The sequence below is a fragment of the Gobius niger genome (assembly GCF_951799975.1).
Source record: "Gobius niger genome assembly, chromosome: 15".
In the NCBI taxonomy this organism is placed as follows: domain Eukaryota; kingdom Metazoa; phylum Chordata; class Actinopteri; order Gobiiformes; family Gobiidae; genus Gobius; species Gobius niger.
This window is the reverse complement of record NC_136866.1, coordinates 16,997,170-17,017,516: the sequence shown is the minus strand read 5'-3', so window position 1 is coordinate 17,017,516 and position 20,347 is coordinate 16,997,170. Positions and strand designations below refer to the sequence as shown.

The following is a 20,347-nucleotide window of genomic DNA, read 5'->3' as shown; positions in this document are numbered from 1 at the left end:
TGTTGATGGAGGTTTAACTTTTACACGTGATACACACTCAAACAATTGTGAGTAGAAATAAAATGGTAAAAGTGCCACACCCAAACTGATTGTCCAAATATTATATTTAACCACATTGAACATATATAATGAATGAATGTAAATTGGGTATATTACAGCAACACGAACGTCCCAAAGTAAGTCTGAAAGTCCAGTCCATCCAGACCAGGACATTCCACTCAGAGCAGATGACCACTGTTCAGCTGCTGCTCTGGACATGACCTCACATGAGGTGTCAGCTTTCTCCACTCATTACAGAACACTGTGGCAGGGTCACCAGGTGCTCCTGAGGTCATCCCAATGACTTCGATGGATGGGCCAAAGTGCAAGAAACAAGAAATGGCTTTTTCAATCAGTTTTGACGTATAGTACACAAACAATCAACAAAAGTCCATTTCAAGAATTGTTTTTTCATGTTTTGTTCTATAGCAATGCGATCGTATGTTATGATATTTGTAGCATACTTGTGAGTATGTGAGTTACGTGGCGAGCGGGGTTCTGAAGTATGTCAACGTTGTTGTCCAAGGTCGCTGTCCAAGGTGCTGAAAACAAAGCAACGCGTCACACTGATGTAGTTGATATAGCCTGGCCTTAGCCACCCGTAAACTCCGGTCAATTATCATTTCCCTACATGTACGTCTGGGCCTGTTCTCAGTGGCTGCGTTACATCGGTTGAATTTCAACCTACCATTCAGCGAGCGGGGGAGGCGGGCGTTGTAGGAGACGTCAAGCATTTGCACCGGATTTGCTGATTGTAGTTTGGCAATGGCAGCCGATACGAAAGTAAAGGAAGCTCTTCAGTCTGTTCTGGCTCGGCTCCCAAATATCCAGAAATTGAAATTGAAGGCTCCTGTCCCCAAGAGTTACGATAGCTTGCTTCACTCACTCGGGCACATTACATTCGTTGCGACTAAGCGCTAGCGATTGGGTAAAATGAGATTCAATCGTTTTAATCTTTAAAAGGAGTTCACCCCTCCCACTTGAAAACGGAGCTCAATTGTAAAGATCCAGACCCTCTGTACGAAATGAGTGCGAGGGTACCAGGCTATAGAGGACACGAAAAGTAGCGTAACCCTTATGTTTCATTATATGCTTTTTGAGTTTGGGCAGAAATTGGATTTACATTTTAAAACTGCTTTGTGTATGTCAAAGATCAGTAACAGTTTTTTAGTTTTTATGTAAAATTGAGTGTTCATGTTTTCTCCCCAATGTCATGTTAAAGGCATTTTCTGCCCCATTGACTTTCATTATAAAGTCACTTTTTAATCACTCTGCCGTCACACTGTAAAATCATGCATTCAACATTATTTTTGTTTTTTTCTGCTCAGAGGTGGTAACATTTGTGATTTTACAGTTCATAGTGAAATGTGAGTTTTTACAGTAAAAATAGCACAGTGTAAAGAAGGCTCAATTGTCCATTGTTTTCTAAACGCTGTGGTCCACTGGACAGTTGCTAAAGTCTGTTATTAATGTGCTTTGATCGACAGGAGATTTGTGATGACCCTCACTTCATCATCGATGGAGCCGGCAGGACAGACATCTGCCAAGGAGAGCTGGGTATGTCACTGTTTGTCAGACCCAGCCTTTGAAGAAGCAACATAAGTCTTTTGTAGAATGAAGAGGAATATTAGAAAGTGCCTGCATTTGTAGTTGTTCTAACTGGTCGTGTGTGTCCTCAGGTGACTGCTGGTTGCTGGCGGCCATTGCGTGTCTCACTCTGAATGAGAAGCTTCTCTACAGAGTCATCCCTCCAGACCAGAGCTTCACGGAGAATTACGCCGGCATCTTCCACTTCCAGGTCTGTGACACAGAGCCACCATGGTGGGACCCACTAATAGTTGTGTTCACATGACATCCCAACAAGCCTATAACTTAAAACGGAGTTAGTGGGCAAGAATAATAATACTGCAGTAACTATGGTTAGAGTCAAAATGCTGATATATTTTTTGATATATATATATATATTTTTTTCATGTTGTTTTTGGCCTCCGTTATTACTTGGTGTATCCACATGAAACATAAACAGTCTCAGGGCGCGATCTTTCACCTGGGGCAACAACAGTGTTGCTCAAGACGTTGGTATCTTGCGCACAAACAACGATGCGCCAGTGCTTTCACGGGTCGCCTGAGGGCGTGGCTTAGAGATAAAAGGGGTCGGCTGAGGCGTGGTGTGCTGCAAGCAGTGCTGACTACGAGCCCTTCCTCTGTACTCTCCTCTTCTTTACTGTAACATTGCACGCAGTTTATTACGACCTGTAGAAGGTAAAGCTAGGGGAGGGTCGACAGCTGTACATCAGCATGAGATTCCATCCAGCTACTTACTGCCCCAGGTATGAATCTGAAGATTTCACACAGTGCCCTCATCTGCTCAAAACTCTAGTCAATAGTCTGCTTTTAGAAACGAAAGATCAGGCCCTCACTGTTCAGTGTCTTCTATGGCAGCAAATATAAACCAGGGGTTAATTATTTTCTCATGAAGGTGTCCAAAAGTGGTGACAATATTTAGTAGAAATGTGGTAGGTTTGTCAGTCCAATCACTTCAAAAATAATGATCAATTTCAACATTTGTCAATTTTCATTTTGGAGATTTCTTTCCAAAACAGTTCCCTGTTACAAGCCTTTTGTAACAACGCAGCAAAAGTGTTGAATTGCTGACTGTATCTGCTGTTTCATCAGTCCCTTTTAACCTGTGCTGTGTTTGTGTGTTCAGTTCTGGCGTTACGGAGAGTGGATCGATGTGGTGGTAGATGATCGGATCCCCACCTGCAGGGACCAGCTGGTCTTCACCAAGTCCTTCAGAAAGAATGAGTTCTGGAGCGCGCTGTTGGAGAAGGCCTATGCCAAGTAACTCTTAACTCTCACCTGCCACCCTTGGGTGCTAAACTCTCTGTATGTGACCTCCTGCCCCCTCTGCCCTGTGTACGTCAGGCTGCACGGCTCATATGAGGCTCTGAAGGGAGGGAACACTCTGGAGGCCATGGAGGACTTCACTGGAGGAGTGACCGAGTTCTTCGAGCTGAATGAGGCTCCGCAGCAGCTGTTCTCTATCATGAGGAAAGCCCTGGAGAGAGGCTCGCTCATGGGCTGCTCCATAGACGTCAGTACAACGCTGTCACAGCAACAAAGACTGCTGATCATCCTGTGCTTGTTCATAGGTTTCCTCTTTGGCTGAGATGGAGAGACTGTTGATCGGTCTGCGCTTGTTCATAGGTTTCCTTTGAGGCTGAGATGGAGAGACTGTTGATCGTCCTGTTCTCGTTCATTGGTTTCCTCAGGTTGAGACGGAGAGACTGCTGATCGTCCCGTTCTTGTTCGTAGGTTTCCTCTTTAGCTAAGATGGAGAGACTGCTGATCGTCCCGTTCTTGTTCGTAGGTTTCCTCCGTGGCTGAGATGGAGAGCCGTATGGAGCAGGGGTTGGTGCGGGGCCATGCCTACTCCATCATCGCCCTGGAGGAGGTACAGAGTAATAACCTTTACCATGTGGGGATATTAGGATGATCATTAAAATGAAATTCTTCATCTCTTAGTGTGACGAGGTGGACAAGGACACCAGAATCCAGCTCATCCGCCTAAGGAACCCCTGGGGGTGGGTGCTGTGGAAGGGCCCCTGGTGTGCAAAGTAAGATCTGTGTTAATGTTCTCGAAATTAACCTTCCTTTCCTTAGGAGATGTGCAGAAGGCATCGCAATTTCACTATTACGCTGCCCATACACCAGCCAGTGCCTCATAGTACAGCACACGGGCACCAACACATTAAAAAGTGGAATCATCACTCTGTTACACATCTGATCACTGTGTTAGGGGTAGCTTAGCTCATCTGTACTTTTAGAATCTCCTTTGTCCGTGTTCCATTGCCAGTCCATTGCCAGGAGAATGATCCAGGCAAACACATATGCAATAAAACACATTACTTCAAAGTTCAATCAATGATGGAATCCAAAAACTTAGCAGTTGTTTTTGCTAGGTGTTGAGGTTAACCAGAACATAAACCCAGGCTTTTGATTGGCTAGAGGGTCCGCTTGGCCAGCTCATTATTCCTGCATCTGGCAGATTTCTAATTGATTTTGATAATGACAGACTTTTTCCTGAGATGAAAAAATCTGATTCCACTGTATAGTACAGTAAATGGCTGTAAACTGCAACACCTATTGTGATCACTAACATTTAAAATATCCCAACTCACTTCATACCTGTACTCAAGCTAGACTCCTGTAATTGTAGATTGCTCCGGAATTGTTTTGCTGATTAGTGACAATTACAATTTGCAAAGTTGTTGAACAAAACAATCATGTCCAGAGTAGTGCGTGTGGGCCTTCTGACTTAGCCCTCAGAAGGTTCTACCTGGTCCACTGGACTAACATTTTGCCAACTGTTTCTATATCAATGTAAAGTCATTTCTTAAATGTGTTTAAGGTTTGATAGGGTTGTGTGCTAGTTTTGAGAATTGTGTTGGATCAGTGTCCTAATCCTGCTCTCATAGTGTTCACTGTTTGAGTGAAAAGTATGTTCGCAATTGAATTAGTGTCTTTTCGATCAAGAAAAACTGTAAACGTATTCTGTTGTTATAGTGGACAATCTATGTGGCTTAAAAATAGGCTGACAAACGCTATTTTGCAGCATTGATATTGTAAGAAATGTTGTAATTTGAGGTCAGTATCGAATCGATGGACACTGGAAGCTCACCACAGCTCCGCCTTCTTTACGTGGTATCAACAACTGATCAAATATTTGGTTGATTTTAACCAACTGATTAAAATCATAGGAAATCACTGTCATCATCAGAAAAATAACCTGATTTTATGTATGTTGTATGTATTTAGTTTATTCCTAGTGTTTTATAATTGCCTCCCCTGACTGCACGTACAGGTGTGCACTGCAACCCAGAGGCAACTAAAATGTTCTCACTGAAACAACCCTTTCCTGTTATGATTTGGTACATTTTTGTAGTTCAAAGGAGTGGTCCACTATCTCCATCGCTGAGAGGGAAAACCTGAAGAAACAGACAGTGGAGGAGAGTGAGTTTTGGTGAGCAGTTATGCAGATCAATAATGGACATATGTAGATATTTTTTATTACTTCAGTAACCAATGGCATCTGAGTGTTTTTCTTCTCTCCCATGCAGGATGTCTTTTGAAGACTTTAAACGTTACTACACGAAGCTGGAGATCTGTAACCTGACCCCGGATGCGCTGCAGGGCGAGGAGAGGAGCAGCTGGACTGTGTCAGTGAACGAGGGCCGCTGGGTCCGGGGCAGCTCGGCAGGGGGCTGCAGGAACTTCCCAGGTAAAATGTTTCAATCCAAACATTAACCACAATTTTACCCATTTTCACTGTAGCTTCAGTCCCTGATAAAGTCGATTATATTCTTATGGGGTGTCTGCGCAGACTCGTTCTGGACCAACCCTCAGTACCGGCTGCAGCTGCTGGAGGAGGACGATGACAGCGCGGAGGGGGAGCGGCTCTGCTCGTTGGTGGTCTCGCTGATGCAGAAGGGACGGAGGATGCAGAAGAACCAGGGCCCCAGGTTCCTCACCATCGGATTCTCCATTTACGAGGTCTTTTCAGCGCCAATGCACTGCCTAATCTCAGGTGGTGGACAGTGTCATATTGAAATGTGTTTTTGTCTCCACAGGTCCCTAAGAAGGTATGGGCATGAGACAAGTACTGAACGGATAAGTGCCTAGTTCTTCCGTAAACTACGCAAAAGTATGTGATTATATTGTACAGAAACTGATTCAAGATGACCTGGTTTGTTGCTATTAGCAAATCGCTAAAGGTTGCGATTATGCCGCTGACCTCGCACTAGCATGTGAAGTGTTGGAGAGAGAGGAGGCTCTGCTTCAGCGACACACAAAACGGGATATGGCAGAGGTCCAATGATTTACCACATGAGCTACGCCATCAAAGCTCGTTGGGGGCCAGTGGTGCTACACACTCTGCCTCTGTACATAATAGTTTTCAGCATTATTTCTTTGTTCCAAAATTAGACCACAGAAATTCAACCGTGACACTAGGGTTAAACAATTATTATTATTTCTTTTATTATTTTTAGTTCAGATTAGTTTATTTGAGCTGTTTACATCAAGTCATAACTATACAGGAAGCTTAAAGGGAGTAGGCTACCCCATATATACCAGTGTGGTATCAAAAAAAAAAAAAGAAGTTTATATACTACTGGTATCAAAGAAAATAAAGATCGAAAGAAGAACCTATTATACAGTGCCTCTCGTAAGTATTCATACACCTTGAACTTTTGCACATTTTGTCATGTTTACAACCCTAAACATAAAGATTTTAGTTTGATTTTTTTTACTGAACGTTCACACACAAGTAACAGACAACTGTGAAGTGAAAGCAAAATGATACATGATTCTGTTATTTTTCAAAAAATAGAAAAGTGAAAAGTGGGGTGTGTATAAGTATTCATACAGCATTTTCTGAGTGCATTAAATTGCCTTTATAACATTCCTAATGACTCCAGAATGTTCACACCTTGGCCTGACCATTAAATAGTGGCCACCTGTGTGTAATCTACTCTCAGTATAATTTCAGCTGTTCTTTTAGGCCCTCAGAGCTGTGGTCGGAGTGTATTGGTCACTAAACAACATCATGAAGGCCAAGGACCACCAGAGAGGTCAGGGATAAAGCTTTGGAGAAGTTTAAAGCAGTGTTAAGTTATACAGATTTCCCAAGATTTAAACATCTCCCGGAGCACTGTTCAATCCATCATTCAGAAATGGAAAGAGTACAGCACCACTGCCAACTTACCAAGACACAGCTGTTCACCTAAACTAACAGACCGAACAAGGAGAGCACTGGTAAGAAATGCAACCAAGTGCCCCAAGATAACTCTGGAGGAGCTGTGAAGTCCTGCCGCTGAGCTGAGGGAATCTGTACATGGGACAACTATAAGTCTTACTCTACACAAATCTGGCCTTCATGTACGAGTGGAAGAAGAAAGCCATTATTGAAAGGAGGCCATAAGAAATCCCGTTTGAAGTTTGCTAAGAGTCATATGGAGGACACAGCTCCATGTGGAAGAAGGAGCTTTGGTCAGATGAGACAAAAATTTAACTTTTTGGCCCAAATGCAAAACATTATTATTATTATGGAGCAAACCTAATACTGCTCATCGTCCTGAGTGCACCATCCCCAGTGTCAAATATACGGGGGGGAGCATCATGCTGTGGGACTGCTTTTCCTCAGCGGGGACTGGGGAGATTGTAAGAATAGTTTTGAAGATGGATGGAGCCAAATACAGGGACATTTTGGAGGAAAACCTGCTGGAGTCAGCAAGAGAACTGAGGCTGGGGCGGAGATTCACCTTCAGCAGGACAATGACCCTAAACACAAAGCTAAATCTTCAACGGAATGGTTCAATAAAAACATATGAATGTGTTAGAAAGGCCCAGTCAAAGTCCTGACCTAAATCCTATTAAAAATCTGTGGAATATTCTGAAAACTGCTGTTCACAAACGCTCTCCTTCTAATGTGACAGAGCTTGAGTTGTTTTGTAAAGAGGAATGGGCTAAAATGTCAGTCTCTACATGTGCAAATCTTGTAGAGTCAAACCCCAAAAGACTTGTGCTGTTATTACAGCAAAATGGGGTTCCACAAAGTATTCATTCATGCTGTATGAATACTTATGCAAGCCCCACTTTTCACTTTTCTATTTTTTGAAAAATAACAGAATCATGTATCATTTTGCTTTCACTTCACAGTTGTCAGTTTCTTGTGTGTGAACGTTCAGTAAAAAAAAATCAAAATAAAATCTTTATGTTTAGGGTTGTAAACATGACAAAATGTGCAAAAGTTCAAGGTGTATGAATACTTTCGAGAGGCACTGTATCTTCAGAGAGCTGGAATGGTAAATGGTCCCATTTATTCTGCACTTTTCAATATCTCGAAGTGCTTTACCCACTCACACTCTCATTCATCTACCAGTGTCACACACTGGAGGCCAGGTGGGTGAAGCGTCTTGCCCAAGGACACAACGACAGTGTTCACTTGTGGTATTCGAAACCGCTGGGACGACCCGCTCCACTACCTGTGCCACTGTTCCAAACGGGTCCCATCCCTACATGACACAAACAATAGGAAACCCCTGGGTAATAATGTGGTACTGTACTGACATGATGAAATAATGTGAAAATGATCTGGTGAAAATGTGATTGTTTCTTGTCAATGCGAGATACAGCTGAAATATACTTGTGCTTCAGTACAAAGAGACCAGAGCTGAAAACATATTGTGTTGTCCAGATGCAAGGGAAGCATCAGCACTTGGACAAGGACTTCTTCCTGTACACCGCGTCCAAAGCCAAGTGCAAGACCTACATCAACCTGCGGGAGGTGACGGAGCGCTTCCGCCTGCCCCCGGGGGAGTACGCCCTCATCCCCACCACCTTCGACCCGCACCAGGAGGGAGAGTTCATCCTGCGCGTGTTCTCCGAGAAGGACAGCCTGTCGGAGTGAGTGCACGGGGCTCGGGGTGTGGGTCAGAGACGAAGGTTCACTCGTTACTGAGAGAGTGTGTTCTGTCCCCGCAGAGAGGCGGACGACACCATCGGAGCGGAGCAGCTACAGGTTTGGACTCAATCACCTGCTTTCTTACCGTTACTTGTTTCAACCCCGCCCTGAACACAACCATTCTTTTTTCCTGTTCTTCATGTGCTCTCTCCATTCAAACAGTGTCTCAAACATATTTCGACTACTCTTTATTTAACAACATTCTATTAACGTTCATCTCCTGTGTTTCTGGCTCTGTCCCGCAAACATACCTAACCCCACCCTGTCCTTCACCTGTCACTGACCTGTCACTGACCTGCACCGAACGACCGCACAAAGAAAGTCAAGGTAGAGTTTGCATGGGACTAAAGTCTAAAGCAGTGTGTCTCAACTGGTGGATCGAGGCCCAACACCATAAAACTATACCCTCTGACCACTGATGCTCGCACTGTTTACCTAACTACTGTGTCCCGGTGTGTTTTGTCCGCCCTGAGCAGCCCATCGTGTTCGTGTCGGACCGAGCTCACGCCAACAAAGAGATCCAACATGAAGGGATCAAAGGAGAAGTGAAGAAGAAGAAACCAAAGGTTATGCATGTTCCATATGATGAGTGTGTTTACATGCACTGGTGTGTCCCGGTTGTTAGCCATATTCCGTTTGAGGGCAGTTTTGCGGAGATGATGTTTATATGCCACACTCAAATCTCCTGTTTATTATATATATATAACATGCTGGACTTGTGTTTTGCTCATCCACTATATCCTGAGCGATGGCGGACTGTGGGTAATTTGTTAGCACTGGGGGGAAGGTTAATCTGTTACTTGCCATCCCCATGATCAGGGGGTTAGGGTTAGGAACTACAAATGTGATGTAAGTTTCACTCACACAGATCTCTCACATATTTTTAGAAACTAGAAGGTCTTGGCTTTCAAATGAGGTATCACACTGGCAGATAGGCTGTAAGCTCTCCAGTCAATACGCTTTGACGTTTGGATATGCATAATTGCTAACCCTAACCCTAAGGTGGAAGGCAACAGGTTAAAGTCCAGACTCATCTTGAGTTTCGCTTCTTGGTTTTGTGAACGCAGCTGTTGGAAAGTGCGGAGGGAAACCAGACGCCTTTAAACAAAGGGCGACATCATGACATTAAATACAAAGTTTTGTTTACGATGAACGGCACATGAAACTCTGATCCATGCATTTATCACATCCAGACTCGACTAATAGCGTCCTGTACGGTCTCCCCTCCTCTGATTTACAAAAACTGCAATATGTTCAAAACTCTGCCGCCCGCCTCCTCACCCACACCCGCTCCAGAGACCACATCACCCCCGTCCTCCAACAGCTTCACTGGCTCCCCGTACAACAGCGCATCCATTACAAAGTTCTGCTCATCACCTACAAAGCCCTCAACAACCTGACCCCCCCCATACCTCACAGACCTCCCACAACGCCACCGCCCATCCCGTCGCCTCCGCTCTGCCGACTTAAACCTTCTCAAACCCATCACCAAATCAAAACAACGAACCTTGGGGGACCGAGCCTTCGCCATCGCCGCCCCCACCCTCTGGAACTCACTCCCCGTCCACATCAGAAACTCAGACTCACTGGCCACCTACAAAAAACTGCTCAAAACACACATGTTTCAGCTCACCTGCAACCAACAATAGCTCTGCCATCTTTGTTTGTTTGTCTCATCTGTAAAGCGTCTTTGTGTCTCCTGAAAAGCGCTATATAAGACTTATGTATTATTATTATTATTATTATTACATGTGGTTTATAACGGGGAAATACCTGCTGTTTCTATTTTCTTTGGGAAACTGCGTTTGTACGAACAACGACGTAACCAGAATACAACAATGGAGTACATGGAAACACACTCAATGTTCAGTTTAAAGTAATATTCAACAAGTCTGTGTAGGCTCTCAGTCATACAGGAGTTCTTGAGTCATCTTCTGTAGATGAAGTGCAGAACGTTTCGCCTCTCATCCAGCAGGCTTCGTCAGCGTCACTAAAGTTGAGCTCAGCCCACAGCCCAGATACAGACGTTCCACACTTCAACTACAGAGTACAGAAGATGACTCGAGTCAAGCAGATAGTTGTGTGCGATCTTTGACCGGGAGTAGCTCCATGGACACTATTTATGTCTTGCAGAAAGGAGGAGGTTAAAGGAGACATTTCAGAGGAAACACTGTGATTTACTGTCGTCATGTTTACGGTGGTTGTATTAGTTTTAGAGCAGGGGGACACATGGTAGGACTTCCCCAAAGTGGTGTAGAACTCTGCCAGGGCAACACTGTCCGACACACCTAATAAATCAAAGATAGGGATGTTTTATGATTACTGCGATTATAAAAGGACATGGTTCACCATAAGAATTTTAGAAGCTATAGTTTAAACTTTAAAATGTACAAGTAAGCAGTTTTTATACCATAAAGAGTAGATAGTGGCCTAATCATCTCAGCGATAAAGTTTGCTATATTTTGTTTTATTTATTAATTTGGTCAGTAATCATGAATAATTGTTAAGATTTCCTCTCACCTCCGCACGTGAACGTGACTGCATGTATGAACGATCCCGGTCATTTTAAACTTGTTCAATGTTTGTTTCCAGCGTAAACTGCTTGAGCCGGAAGAGGAGACTGAGGAGGAGAAACACTTCCGAGTCATCTACCAGCAGATCTCAGGAGACGTGAGTGGACCATCCCCATGACAACCATGTTGAAATTAGTGCATTTCACAAAGCTCTTTGCCCTCCTCTTCGGCTCCAGGACATGCAGGTGTGCGCCAATGAGCTGCAGACCATCATGAAGAACGTTCTGTCCAGACGTGAGTTTTCTGCATCAGCAGCTGGTTTAGCTCTCTCAGTTAATCACTGACCGAGAGCATCAGAATGAGCTGACACATCTACAGCATAAAGGTGTATGTTTTATGAGAGCTGGACCCCAGCACAGGCCACACTAAGACTCTACATAAAAAAAAAACAAAGATCTTGTGTTTGATCCCAGAGGGATGGATGATCATAGGTTTCCTCTCAGAGGTATTTTGAGTTTTCATAGATAATGCACTAACCTGGAGACACACTGTGTTTCTGCAGTTACTTACGGCTGTATGTTTTGAGCCACTTAAGAATGTATAATAATGATGATACTCTTCTACCATGCAGTGTTGGAGAGTAGAAGTGAAGAACAAGCTGCTGTGTCATAGGTGAACCCCTCTGTCAGCTCTATAGAGTTCATGGGTCCGAGCTTGACTTGGGTGTTGGACAAAGTGCCATACTGAGCCTTGAGATAGGCCTATGTCTGGACCATGGAAAACGAAATGTGTCAGGCATGTTGTATGTTTAGATTTTATGAGTCTTACCAAAATGTACCAGTCTGGTCACACTGAGGTCCTCTGAGCTCTGCGCCCTTTAACCCCGACACGGGACGGGCTTAGACAAAAAATGTCCTTCTGATAAACAACCCCTATAACATGGACTACTGCAGGACTGGAGTACTGTAGTCCTGTATACTGTAGTACGGTAGTCCTGTAGTCAGTGGGCTGCCTGTTGAGGACAGAGATACTATGCAAAACAAATGCTCCCGTTGGTGTAGATCCTTTGGATGAAATAATGTTTGACTGTGTCCACAGACAGTGAGATCCAGTCGGACGGCTTCAGTCTGGAGACGTGCCGCAGTATGATTGCTCTCATGGATGTATCCTTCTGATTGGCTCAGAGCTGGTCGCCCTCGTGTCCTGCTGTGGCTACAATAGGAGCTCACCACCACAGAGTGTGAAATAAGTCAATCTTCATTGTATTTATTTATTTGTCAGGACAATGTTTAAATACATTCATCTGAAGAACAAAGCTCTTTTCCATCTGTAGTCATTATCTCTGCCCTTGGTCAAAAACAAACCCAAGAGTCGCTCCAACAGTTTCACCGTCACGTGTGTGGGACTGTATCGTTCCAGTGTTTTCCGTAACGGCTCCGCACTCAGACAGATGGAACAGGAAAACTCAACCTCCAAGAGTTCAAACATCTGTGGAAGAAAATCAAACAGTGGCAGGTGGGTGTTTTCGAGTCTAAGCCCTTCGTCACATCACGGAGCTCGACCAGCACCGGACACGCCCTCCAAACAACCACCACTGTACTAGGCACAGGCTAAAGAGGACAAACTAGATGTTTCACAGTCTATTCACTACAAAATAAGACTTTGCATAAGTATAGCTACCCTTGATTTGAGTAGGTACATAAAACAAGTATTTTTGCACTTAAATTAAGAAGGGTTTGAGTTCCCAAATTATCCTGGAGCTCTGTTGTCGGGGGCTTCGTGCCCCTGGTAGGGTCTCCCATGGCAAACAGGTCTAAGGTGACGGGTCAGACAAAGAGTAGTTCAGAAGCCCCTTATGAGAGACCAACAGGTCCGGTCAGAACCATGAGGCCGTCCTTCTGTGGACCCACCACCTGCAGGAGGAGCCATAAGGGGCTGGTGCAATGTGATCACGACCCGGAAATGGAAAAGCACAAGAAAATGGATGGATGGAAATCTCTTTACTCCTGTATTAGATAATAAGGGCCCGCCTGGCAAATCAACAGCGTTGCTCAATACGAAGATGGTGTCTGACAAACAGCGGTGCACCAGGGCATCGTCATCCACCTGAGGGCGTCGCTTAGAGAATGAAAGGATCAGCTGAGGCGTGGTGAGCAGGCAGCGCTGACTACAGCGAGCGCCTCCTTTCCTCATCGCTCTCCTCTTCGCTCTCCTCATCGCTCTCCTCATCGCTCTCCTCTTCGCTCTCCTCTTCGCTCTCCTCTTCGCTCTCCTCATCGCTCTCCTCATCGCTCTCCTCATCGCTCTCCTCTTCGCTCTCTCCTCATCGCTCTCCTCTTCGCTCTCCTCTTCGCTCTCCTCTTCGCTCTCCTCTTCGCTCTCCTCATCGCTCTCCTCATCGCTCTCCTCATCGCTCTCCTCATCGCTCTCCTCATCGCTCTCCTCATCGCTCTCCTCATCGCTCTCCTCATCGCTCTCCTCTTCGCTCTCCTCTTCGCTCTCCTCATCGCTCTCCTCATCGCTCTCCTCATCGCTCTCCTCATCGCTCTCCTCTTCGCTCTCCTCATCGCTCTCCTCATCGCTCTCCTCTTCGCTCTCCTCATCGCTCTCCTCATCGCTCTCCTCATCGCTCTCCTCATCGCTCTCCTCATCGCTCTCCTCATCGCTCTCCTCTTCGCTCTCCTCATCGCTCTCCTCATCGCTCTCCTCTTCGCTCTCCTCATCGCTCTCCTCATCGCTCTCCTCATCGCTCTCCTCATCGCTCTCCTCTTCGCTCTCCTCATCGCTCTCCTCTTCGCTCTCCTCATCGCTCTCCTCATCGCTCTCCTCATCGCTCTCCTCATCGCTCTCCTCTTCGCTCTCCTCATCGCTCTCCTCATCGCTCTCCTCATCGCTCTCCTCTTCGCTCTCCTCATCGCTCTCCTCATCGCTCTCCTCATCGCTCTCCTCATCGCTCTCCTCATCGCTCTCCTCTTCGCTCTCCTCATCGCTCTCCTCTTCGCTCTCCTCATCGCTCTCCTCATCGCTCTCCTCATCGCTCTCCTCATCGCTCTCCTCTTCGCTCTCCTCATCGCTCTCCTCTTCGCTCTCCTCATCGCTCTCCTCATCGCTCTCCTCATCGCTCTCCTCATCGCTCTCCTCTTCGCTCTCCTCATCGCTCTCCTCTTCGCTCTCCTCTTCGCTCTCCTCATCGCTCTCCTCTTCGCTCTCTCCTCATCGCTCTCCTCTTCGCTCTCCTCTTCGCTCTCCTCATCGCTCTCCTCTTCGCTCTCTCCTCATCGCTCTCCTCTTCGCTCTCCTCTTCGCTCTCCTCTTCGCTCTCCTCTTCGCTCTCCTCATCGCTCTCCTCATCGCTCACCTCTTCGCTCTCCTCATCGCTCTCCTCATCGCTCTCCTCATCGCTCACCTCATCGCTCACCTCTTCGCTCTCCTCATCGCTCTCCTCTTCGCTCTCCTCATCGCTCTCCTCTTCGCTCTCCTCATCGCTCTCCTCATCGCTCACCTCTTCGCTCTCCTCATCGCTCTCCTCTTCGCTCTCCTCATCGCTCTCCTCATCGCTCTCCTCATCGCTCTCCTCTTCGCTCTCCTCATCGCTCACCTCTTCGCTCTCCTCATCGCTCTCCTCATCGCTCTCCTCTTCGCTCTCCTCTTCGCTCTCCTCATCGCTCTCCTCATCGCTCTCCTCATCGCTCTCCTCATCGCTCTCCTCATCGCTCTCCTCATCGCTCTCCTCATCGCTCTCCTCTTCGCTCTCCTCATCGCTCTCCTCATCGCTCTCCTCATCGCTCTCCTCTTCGCTCTCTCCTCTTCGCTCTCCTCTTCGCTCTCCTCTTCGCTCTCCTCATCGCTCTCCTCTTCGCTCTCTCCTCATCGCTCTCCTCTTCGCTCTCCTCTTCGCTCTCCTCTTCGCTCTCCTCAACTCTCTCCTCATCGCTCTCCTCATTGCTCTCCTCTTCGCTCTCCTCAACTCTCTCCTCTTCGCTCTCCTCTTCGCTCTCCTCATCGCTCTCCTCTTCACTCTCCTCATCGCTCTCCTCATCGCTCTCCTCTTCGCTCTCCTCATCGCTCTCCTCATCGCTCTCCTCATCGCTCTCCTCATCGCTCTCCTCTTCGCTCTCCTCATCGCTCTCCTCATCGCTCTCCTCATCGCTCTCCTCATCGCTCTCCTCTTCGCTCTCCTCATCGCTCTCCTCTTCGCTCTCCTCATCGCTCTCCTCATCGCTCTCCTCATCGCTCTCCTCATCGCTCTCCTCTTCGCTCTCCTCATCGCTCTCCTCTTCGCTCTCCTCTTCGCTCTCCTCATCGCTCTCCTCTTCGCTCTCTCCTCATCGCTCTCCTCTTTGCTCTCCTCTTCACTCTCCTCATCGCTCTCCTCTTCGCTCTCTCCTCATCGCTCTCCTCATCACTCTCCTCATCGCTCTCCTCTTCGCTCTCCTCTTCGCTCTCCTCTTCGCTCTCCTCTTCGCTCTCTCCTCATCGCTCTCCTCATCGCTCTCCTCTTCGCTCTCTCCTCTTCGCTCTCTCCTCATCGCTCTCCTCATCGCTCTCCTCTTCGCTCTCTCCTCATCGCTCTCCTCATCGCTCTCCTCATCGCTCTCCTCTTCGCTCTCCTCTTCGCTCTCCTCTTCGCTCTCCTCTTCGCTCTCCTCATCGCTCTCCTCATCGCTCACCTCTTCGCTCTCCTCATCGCTCTCCTCATCGCTCTCCTCATCGCTCACCTCATCGCTCACCTCTTCGCTCTCCTCATCGCTCTCCTCTTCGCTCTCCTCATCGCTCTCCTCTTCGCTCTCCTCATCGCTCTCCTCATCGCTCACCTCTTCGCTCTCCTCATCGCTCTCCTCTTCGCTCTCCTCATCGCTCTCCTCATCGCTCTCCTCATCGCTCTCCTCTTCGCTCTCCTCATCGCTCACCTCTTCGCTCTCCTCATCGCTCTCCTCATCGCTCTCCTCTTCGCTCTCCTCATCGCTCACCTCTTCGCTCTCCTCATCGCTCTCCTCATCGCTCTCCTCATCGCTCACCTCTTCGCTCTCCTCATCGCTCTCCTCATCGCTCTCCTCATCGCTCTCCTCTTCGCTCTCCTCATCGCTCTCCTCATCGCTCTCCTCATCGCTCTCCTCATCGCTCTCCTCTTCGCTCTCCTCATCGCTCTCCTCTTCGCTCTCCTCATCGCTCTCCTCATCGCTCTCCTCATCGCTCTCCTCATCGCTCTCCTCTTCGCTCTCCTCATCGCTCTCCTCATCGCTCTCCTCATCGCTCTCCTCTTCGCTCTCTCCTCTTCGCTCTCCTCTTCGCTCTCCTCATCGCTCTCCTCTTCGCTCTCTCCTCATCGCTCTCCTCTTCGCTCTCCTCTTCGCTCTCCTCTTCGCTCTCCTCAACTCTCTCCTCATCGCTCTCCTCATTGCTCTCCTCTTCGCTCTCCTCAACTCTCTCCTCTTCGCTCTCCTCTTCGCTCTCCTCATCGCTCTCCTCTTCACTCTCCTCATCGCTCTCCTCATCGCTCTCCTCTTCGCTCTCCTCATCGCTCTCCTCTTCGCTCTCCTCTTCGCTCTCCTCTTCGCTCTCCTCTTCGCTCTCCTCAACTCTCTCCTCTTCGCTCTCCTCTTCGCTCTCCTCATCGCTCTCCTCTTCGCTCTCCTCTTCGCTCTCCTCTTCGCTCTCCTCTTCGCTCTCCTCATCACTCTCCTCTTTGCTCTCCTCTTCACTCTCCTCTTCGCTCTCCTCTTCGCTCTCCTCAACTCTCTCCTCTTCGCTCTCCTCTTCGCTCTCCTCATCGCTCTCCTCTTTGCTCTCCTCTTCACTCTCCTCTTCGCTCTCCTCTTCGCTCTCCTCAACTCTCTCCTCTTCGCTCTCCTCTTCGCTCTCCTCATCACTCTCCTCTTTGCTCTCCTCTTCACTCTCCTCTTCGCTCTCCTCTTCGCTCTCCTCAACTCTCTCCTCTTCGCTCTCCTCTTCGCTCTCCTCATCGCTCTCCTCATCGCTCACCTCTTCGCTCTCCTCATCGCTCTCCTCATCGCTCGCCTCATCGCTCTCCTCATCGCTCTCCTCTTCGCTCTCCTCATCGCTCACCTCTTCGCTCTCCTCATCGCTCTCCTCATCGCTCTCCTCATCGCTCTCCTCTTCGCTCTCCTCATCGCTCTCCTCATCGCTCTCCTCATCGCTCTCCTCATCGCTCTCCTCTTCGCTCTCCTCATCGCTCTCCTCTTCGCTCTCCTCATCGCTCTCCTCATCGCTCTCCTCATCGCTCTCCTCATCGCTCTCCTCTTCGCTCTCCTCATCGCTCTCCTCTTCGCTCTCCTCATCGCTCTCCTCATCGCTCTCCTCATCGCTCTCCTCTTCGCTCTCTCCTCTTCGCTCTCCTCTTCGCTCTCCTCATCGCTCTCCTCTTCGCTCTCTCCTCATCGCTCTCCTCTTCGCTCTCCTCTTCGCTCTCCTCTTCGCTCTCCTCAACTCTCTCCTCATCGCTCTCCTCATTGCTCTCCTCTTCGCTCTCCTCAACTCTCTCCTCTTCGCTCTCCTCTTCGCTCTCCTCATCGCTCTCCTCATCGCTCTCCTCATCGCTCTCCTCATCGCTCTCCTCATCGCTCTCCTCTTCGCTCTCCTCTTCGCTCTCCTCTTCGCTCTCCTCTTCGCTCTCCTCAACTCTCTCCTCTTCGCTCTCCTCTTCGCTCTCCTCATCGCTCTCCTCTTCGCTCTCCTCTTCGCTCTCCTCTTCGCTCTCCTCTTCGCTCTCCTCATCACTCTCCTCTTTGCTCTCCTCTTCACTCTCCTCTTCGCTCTCCTCTTCGCTCTCCTCAACTCTCTCCTCTTCGCTCTCCTCTTCGCTCTCCTCATCGCTCTCCTCTTTGCTCTCCTCTTCACTCTCCTCTTCGCTCTCCTCTTCGCTCTCCTCAACTCTCTCCTCTTCGCTCTCCTCTTCGCTCTCCTCATCACTCTCCTCTTTGCTCTCCTCTTCACTCTCCTCTTCGCTCTCCTCTTCGCTCTCCTCAACTCTCTCCTCTTCGCTCTCCTCTTCGCTCTCCTCATCACTCTCCTCTTTGCTCTCCTCTTCACTCTCCTCTTCGCTCTCCTCTTCGCTCTCCTCTTCGCTCTCCTCAACTCTCTCCTCTTCGCTCTCCTCTTCGCTCTCCTCATCGCTCTCCTCTTCGCTCTCCTCTTCGCTCTCCTCTTCGCTCTCCTCATCGCTCTCCTCTTCGCTCTCCTCATTGCTCTCCTCATCGCTCTCCTCATCGCTCTCCACTTTGCCATTGAGACCTACACATTTCTTCTTCTGAAACACTGAAGTGGCACCAAGAGCCCTCCACACCTGCAGCACAGTGGAGGCGTCACAAGAGGCGCAACAGGAAACAAAAAAGAAACAAACAAGGAGGTATCCAGGCAAGACTCTCAGCTAAACCACAAGCCTCTAACCCGACGTTTGTTCTGGCTAATGTTCGTTCACTGGAGAATAAGATGGATTATATTGGTCTACTACGCTCTTCAGAAGATGGTGAACGTTTCACCAGCGCGAGGGAGCTGCGCAGGAGGAAGGGGAAGGAGGTGGAGGAGCTAACCAGTGCAGAACACCATGCTCTGAAGCAGGGACAGACCCAGGTGGCACTGCACCGTTTCAGAGGAGTTTTCCCCGACATCCAAAAACATGCTGCTCAGGACTAACTCAACACCTTAACCACAATTAAACAGAAGCACTTACTTATTTACTTGAAGTCCCAGGCAGGGCGCTGAAGATTTCACAGAGCTCCATCCGTCTGCGTTTAGAAACAAAAGATCTTATTTTAAGTGCAAAATCCTTCTTTCTCTGGTGACTTTCTTTCCTTTGTCAACTCAAAACCACTCAAATTTAACTCAAATCTTAGTGATTTCAACTCTCATCAAGATATTCTTTCCTTTTCTTCTTATTTGCCCAAACGTGGATAGTGTAACAGTAAGAACTCAAACTTAACACTTTGCATTATCTGGAAAAGGTATGTTTCATCATTAAAAGTGGTCCGGAGTCCAGAGATTATTCCAGGGAAAGGCTGCGTTTAGAAGTGCTCCAGTAAAACCATGTTGTGTTGAAGTTACTCTTTCACTTCAGGCCATCTTCAAAAAGTACATGAAAGACAAGCAGTGGAGCATCAGCAGCCTCGAGATGAGGAACGTGGTCAATGAGGCCGGTGAGGCGCGCAGAACCTCAGCTGGACAATTACTGTACCTTTACTGTACCTTTACTGCACCTTTACTGCACCTTTACTGTACCTTTACTTTAACTTTACATTACTTTACCTTTACTATCTCTTCTATCTCTGGGCAGGATTCCACCTGAATAACCAGCTGTACAACATCATCGCCCTGCGTTACGCCGACGACAAGCTCAACATCGACTTTGACAGTTACATCTGCTGCTTCGTCCGCCTGGAGGGCATGTTCCGTAAGTCACACGTGTTCTTGTGATCTCAGTGTTATGAAACTACAGTGAACACGTGTGTCCTCAGGGGCGTTCCAGGCCTTCGACAAAGACGGAGACGGACTCATCAAACTGAACGTGCTGGAGGTGAGGGACAAGGTTTCTCTTTCTTTCTTTGTCCCTGTTAGGCAGGGTCTGTAGTAGAGGTCCACCCATATGTCGGCCCGAAATATGGGAGGAAAAGGGTGCAGCCTGTGCAGAACTTTGAATTGGAGCAGTCCATGATGAATACAGACTGAAGATAAGTAGACTCTGTTGACCAACATGTTTTTAACAAAAGCTGTATCTTTCCCTCTCCACAGTGGCTTCAGCTGACTATGTACTCCTGAGCCCCTCCTCCTGAGTCCCTCCACTTGAGCCCCTCCCCCTGATTTCCTCCTCCTGAGCTCCTCCTCCCGAGCTCCACCTCCTGAGCTCCTGATCTCCTCCTCCTGAGCTCCTCTTGAGCTCCTCCTGAGCCCCTCCTGAGCCCCTCCTCCTGGATTCTCTCTGTGAACATTTATTCACAGAAACTGCTGCTCCACTGAGATGAGAATCAGAATCGTTGCACTTTTTCTTTATAAGAATTCTAATTAAAGGTGATGTGGTATGCAAAATGGCTTTTTGTGAGTGCGGTTTATTATGGACTTTTGATTTAGTTGATGAGTGATTTACGCATGCCCGGGAATCCTGCTGTGCCTTGGTGCTAGTTAATGTAGAGTAAATGCAGAGGACGAATATCCCTACGGGGACAATAAAGTAAACCTTAACCTTAGTTATGTGCAACTGCAGAACTTACACACCAACTTCCAATTTGATTTGGTGCTGTAATTTATTTGGGGGGAG

At 47.8% G+C, this 20,347-nt stretch overlaps 1 protein-coding gene across 1 annotated transcript in view; it reads left to right on the top strand.

Annotated features, from left to right (window-relative positions):
* The window catches only part of capn3b (calpain 3b), a 25,657-nt gene extending 5,696 nt beyond the window's left edge, over positions 1-19,961 (top strand). Inside the window, exons 2-22 of the mRNA XM_079572871.1 lie at positions 1,527-1,596; positions 1,719-1,837; positions 2,750-2,883; positions 2,968-3,136; positions 3,413-3,496; positions 3,568-3,659; positions 4,988-5,065; positions 5,163-5,323; positions 5,426-5,595; positions 5,673-5,684; positions 8,300-8,508; positions 8,587-8,623; positions 9,043-9,132; positions 11,159-11,236; positions 11,316-11,373; positions 12,178-12,242; positions 12,526-12,594; positions 19,154-19,232; positions 19,370-19,486; positions 19,551-19,609; positions 19,825-19,961. Coding sequence (XP_079428997.1) covers positions 1,527-1,596; positions 1,719-1,837; positions 2,750-2,883; positions 2,968-3,136; positions 3,413-3,496; positions 3,568-3,659; positions 4,988-5,065; positions 5,163-5,323; positions 5,426-5,595; positions 5,673-5,684; positions 8,300-8,508; positions 8,587-8,623; positions 9,043-9,132; positions 11,159-11,236; positions 11,316-11,373; positions 12,178-12,242; positions 12,526-12,594; positions 19,154-19,232; positions 19,370-19,486; positions 19,551-19,609; positions 19,825-19,851 — 1,977 coding nt within the window. The 3' untranslated portion in view covers positions 19,852-19,961. The remainder of the gene's footprint in view (positions 1-1,526; positions 1,597-1,718; positions 1,838-2,749; positions 2,884-2,967; positions 3,137-3,412; positions 3,497-3,567; positions 3,660-4,987; positions 5,066-5,162; positions 5,324-5,425; positions 5,596-5,672; positions 5,685-8,299; positions 8,509-8,586; positions 8,624-9,042; positions 9,133-11,158; positions 11,237-11,315; positions 11,374-12,177; positions 12,243-12,525; positions 12,595-19,153; positions 19,233-19,369; positions 19,487-19,550; positions 19,610-19,824) is intronic.
* Positions 19,962-20,347: the final 386 nt, after the last annotated feature.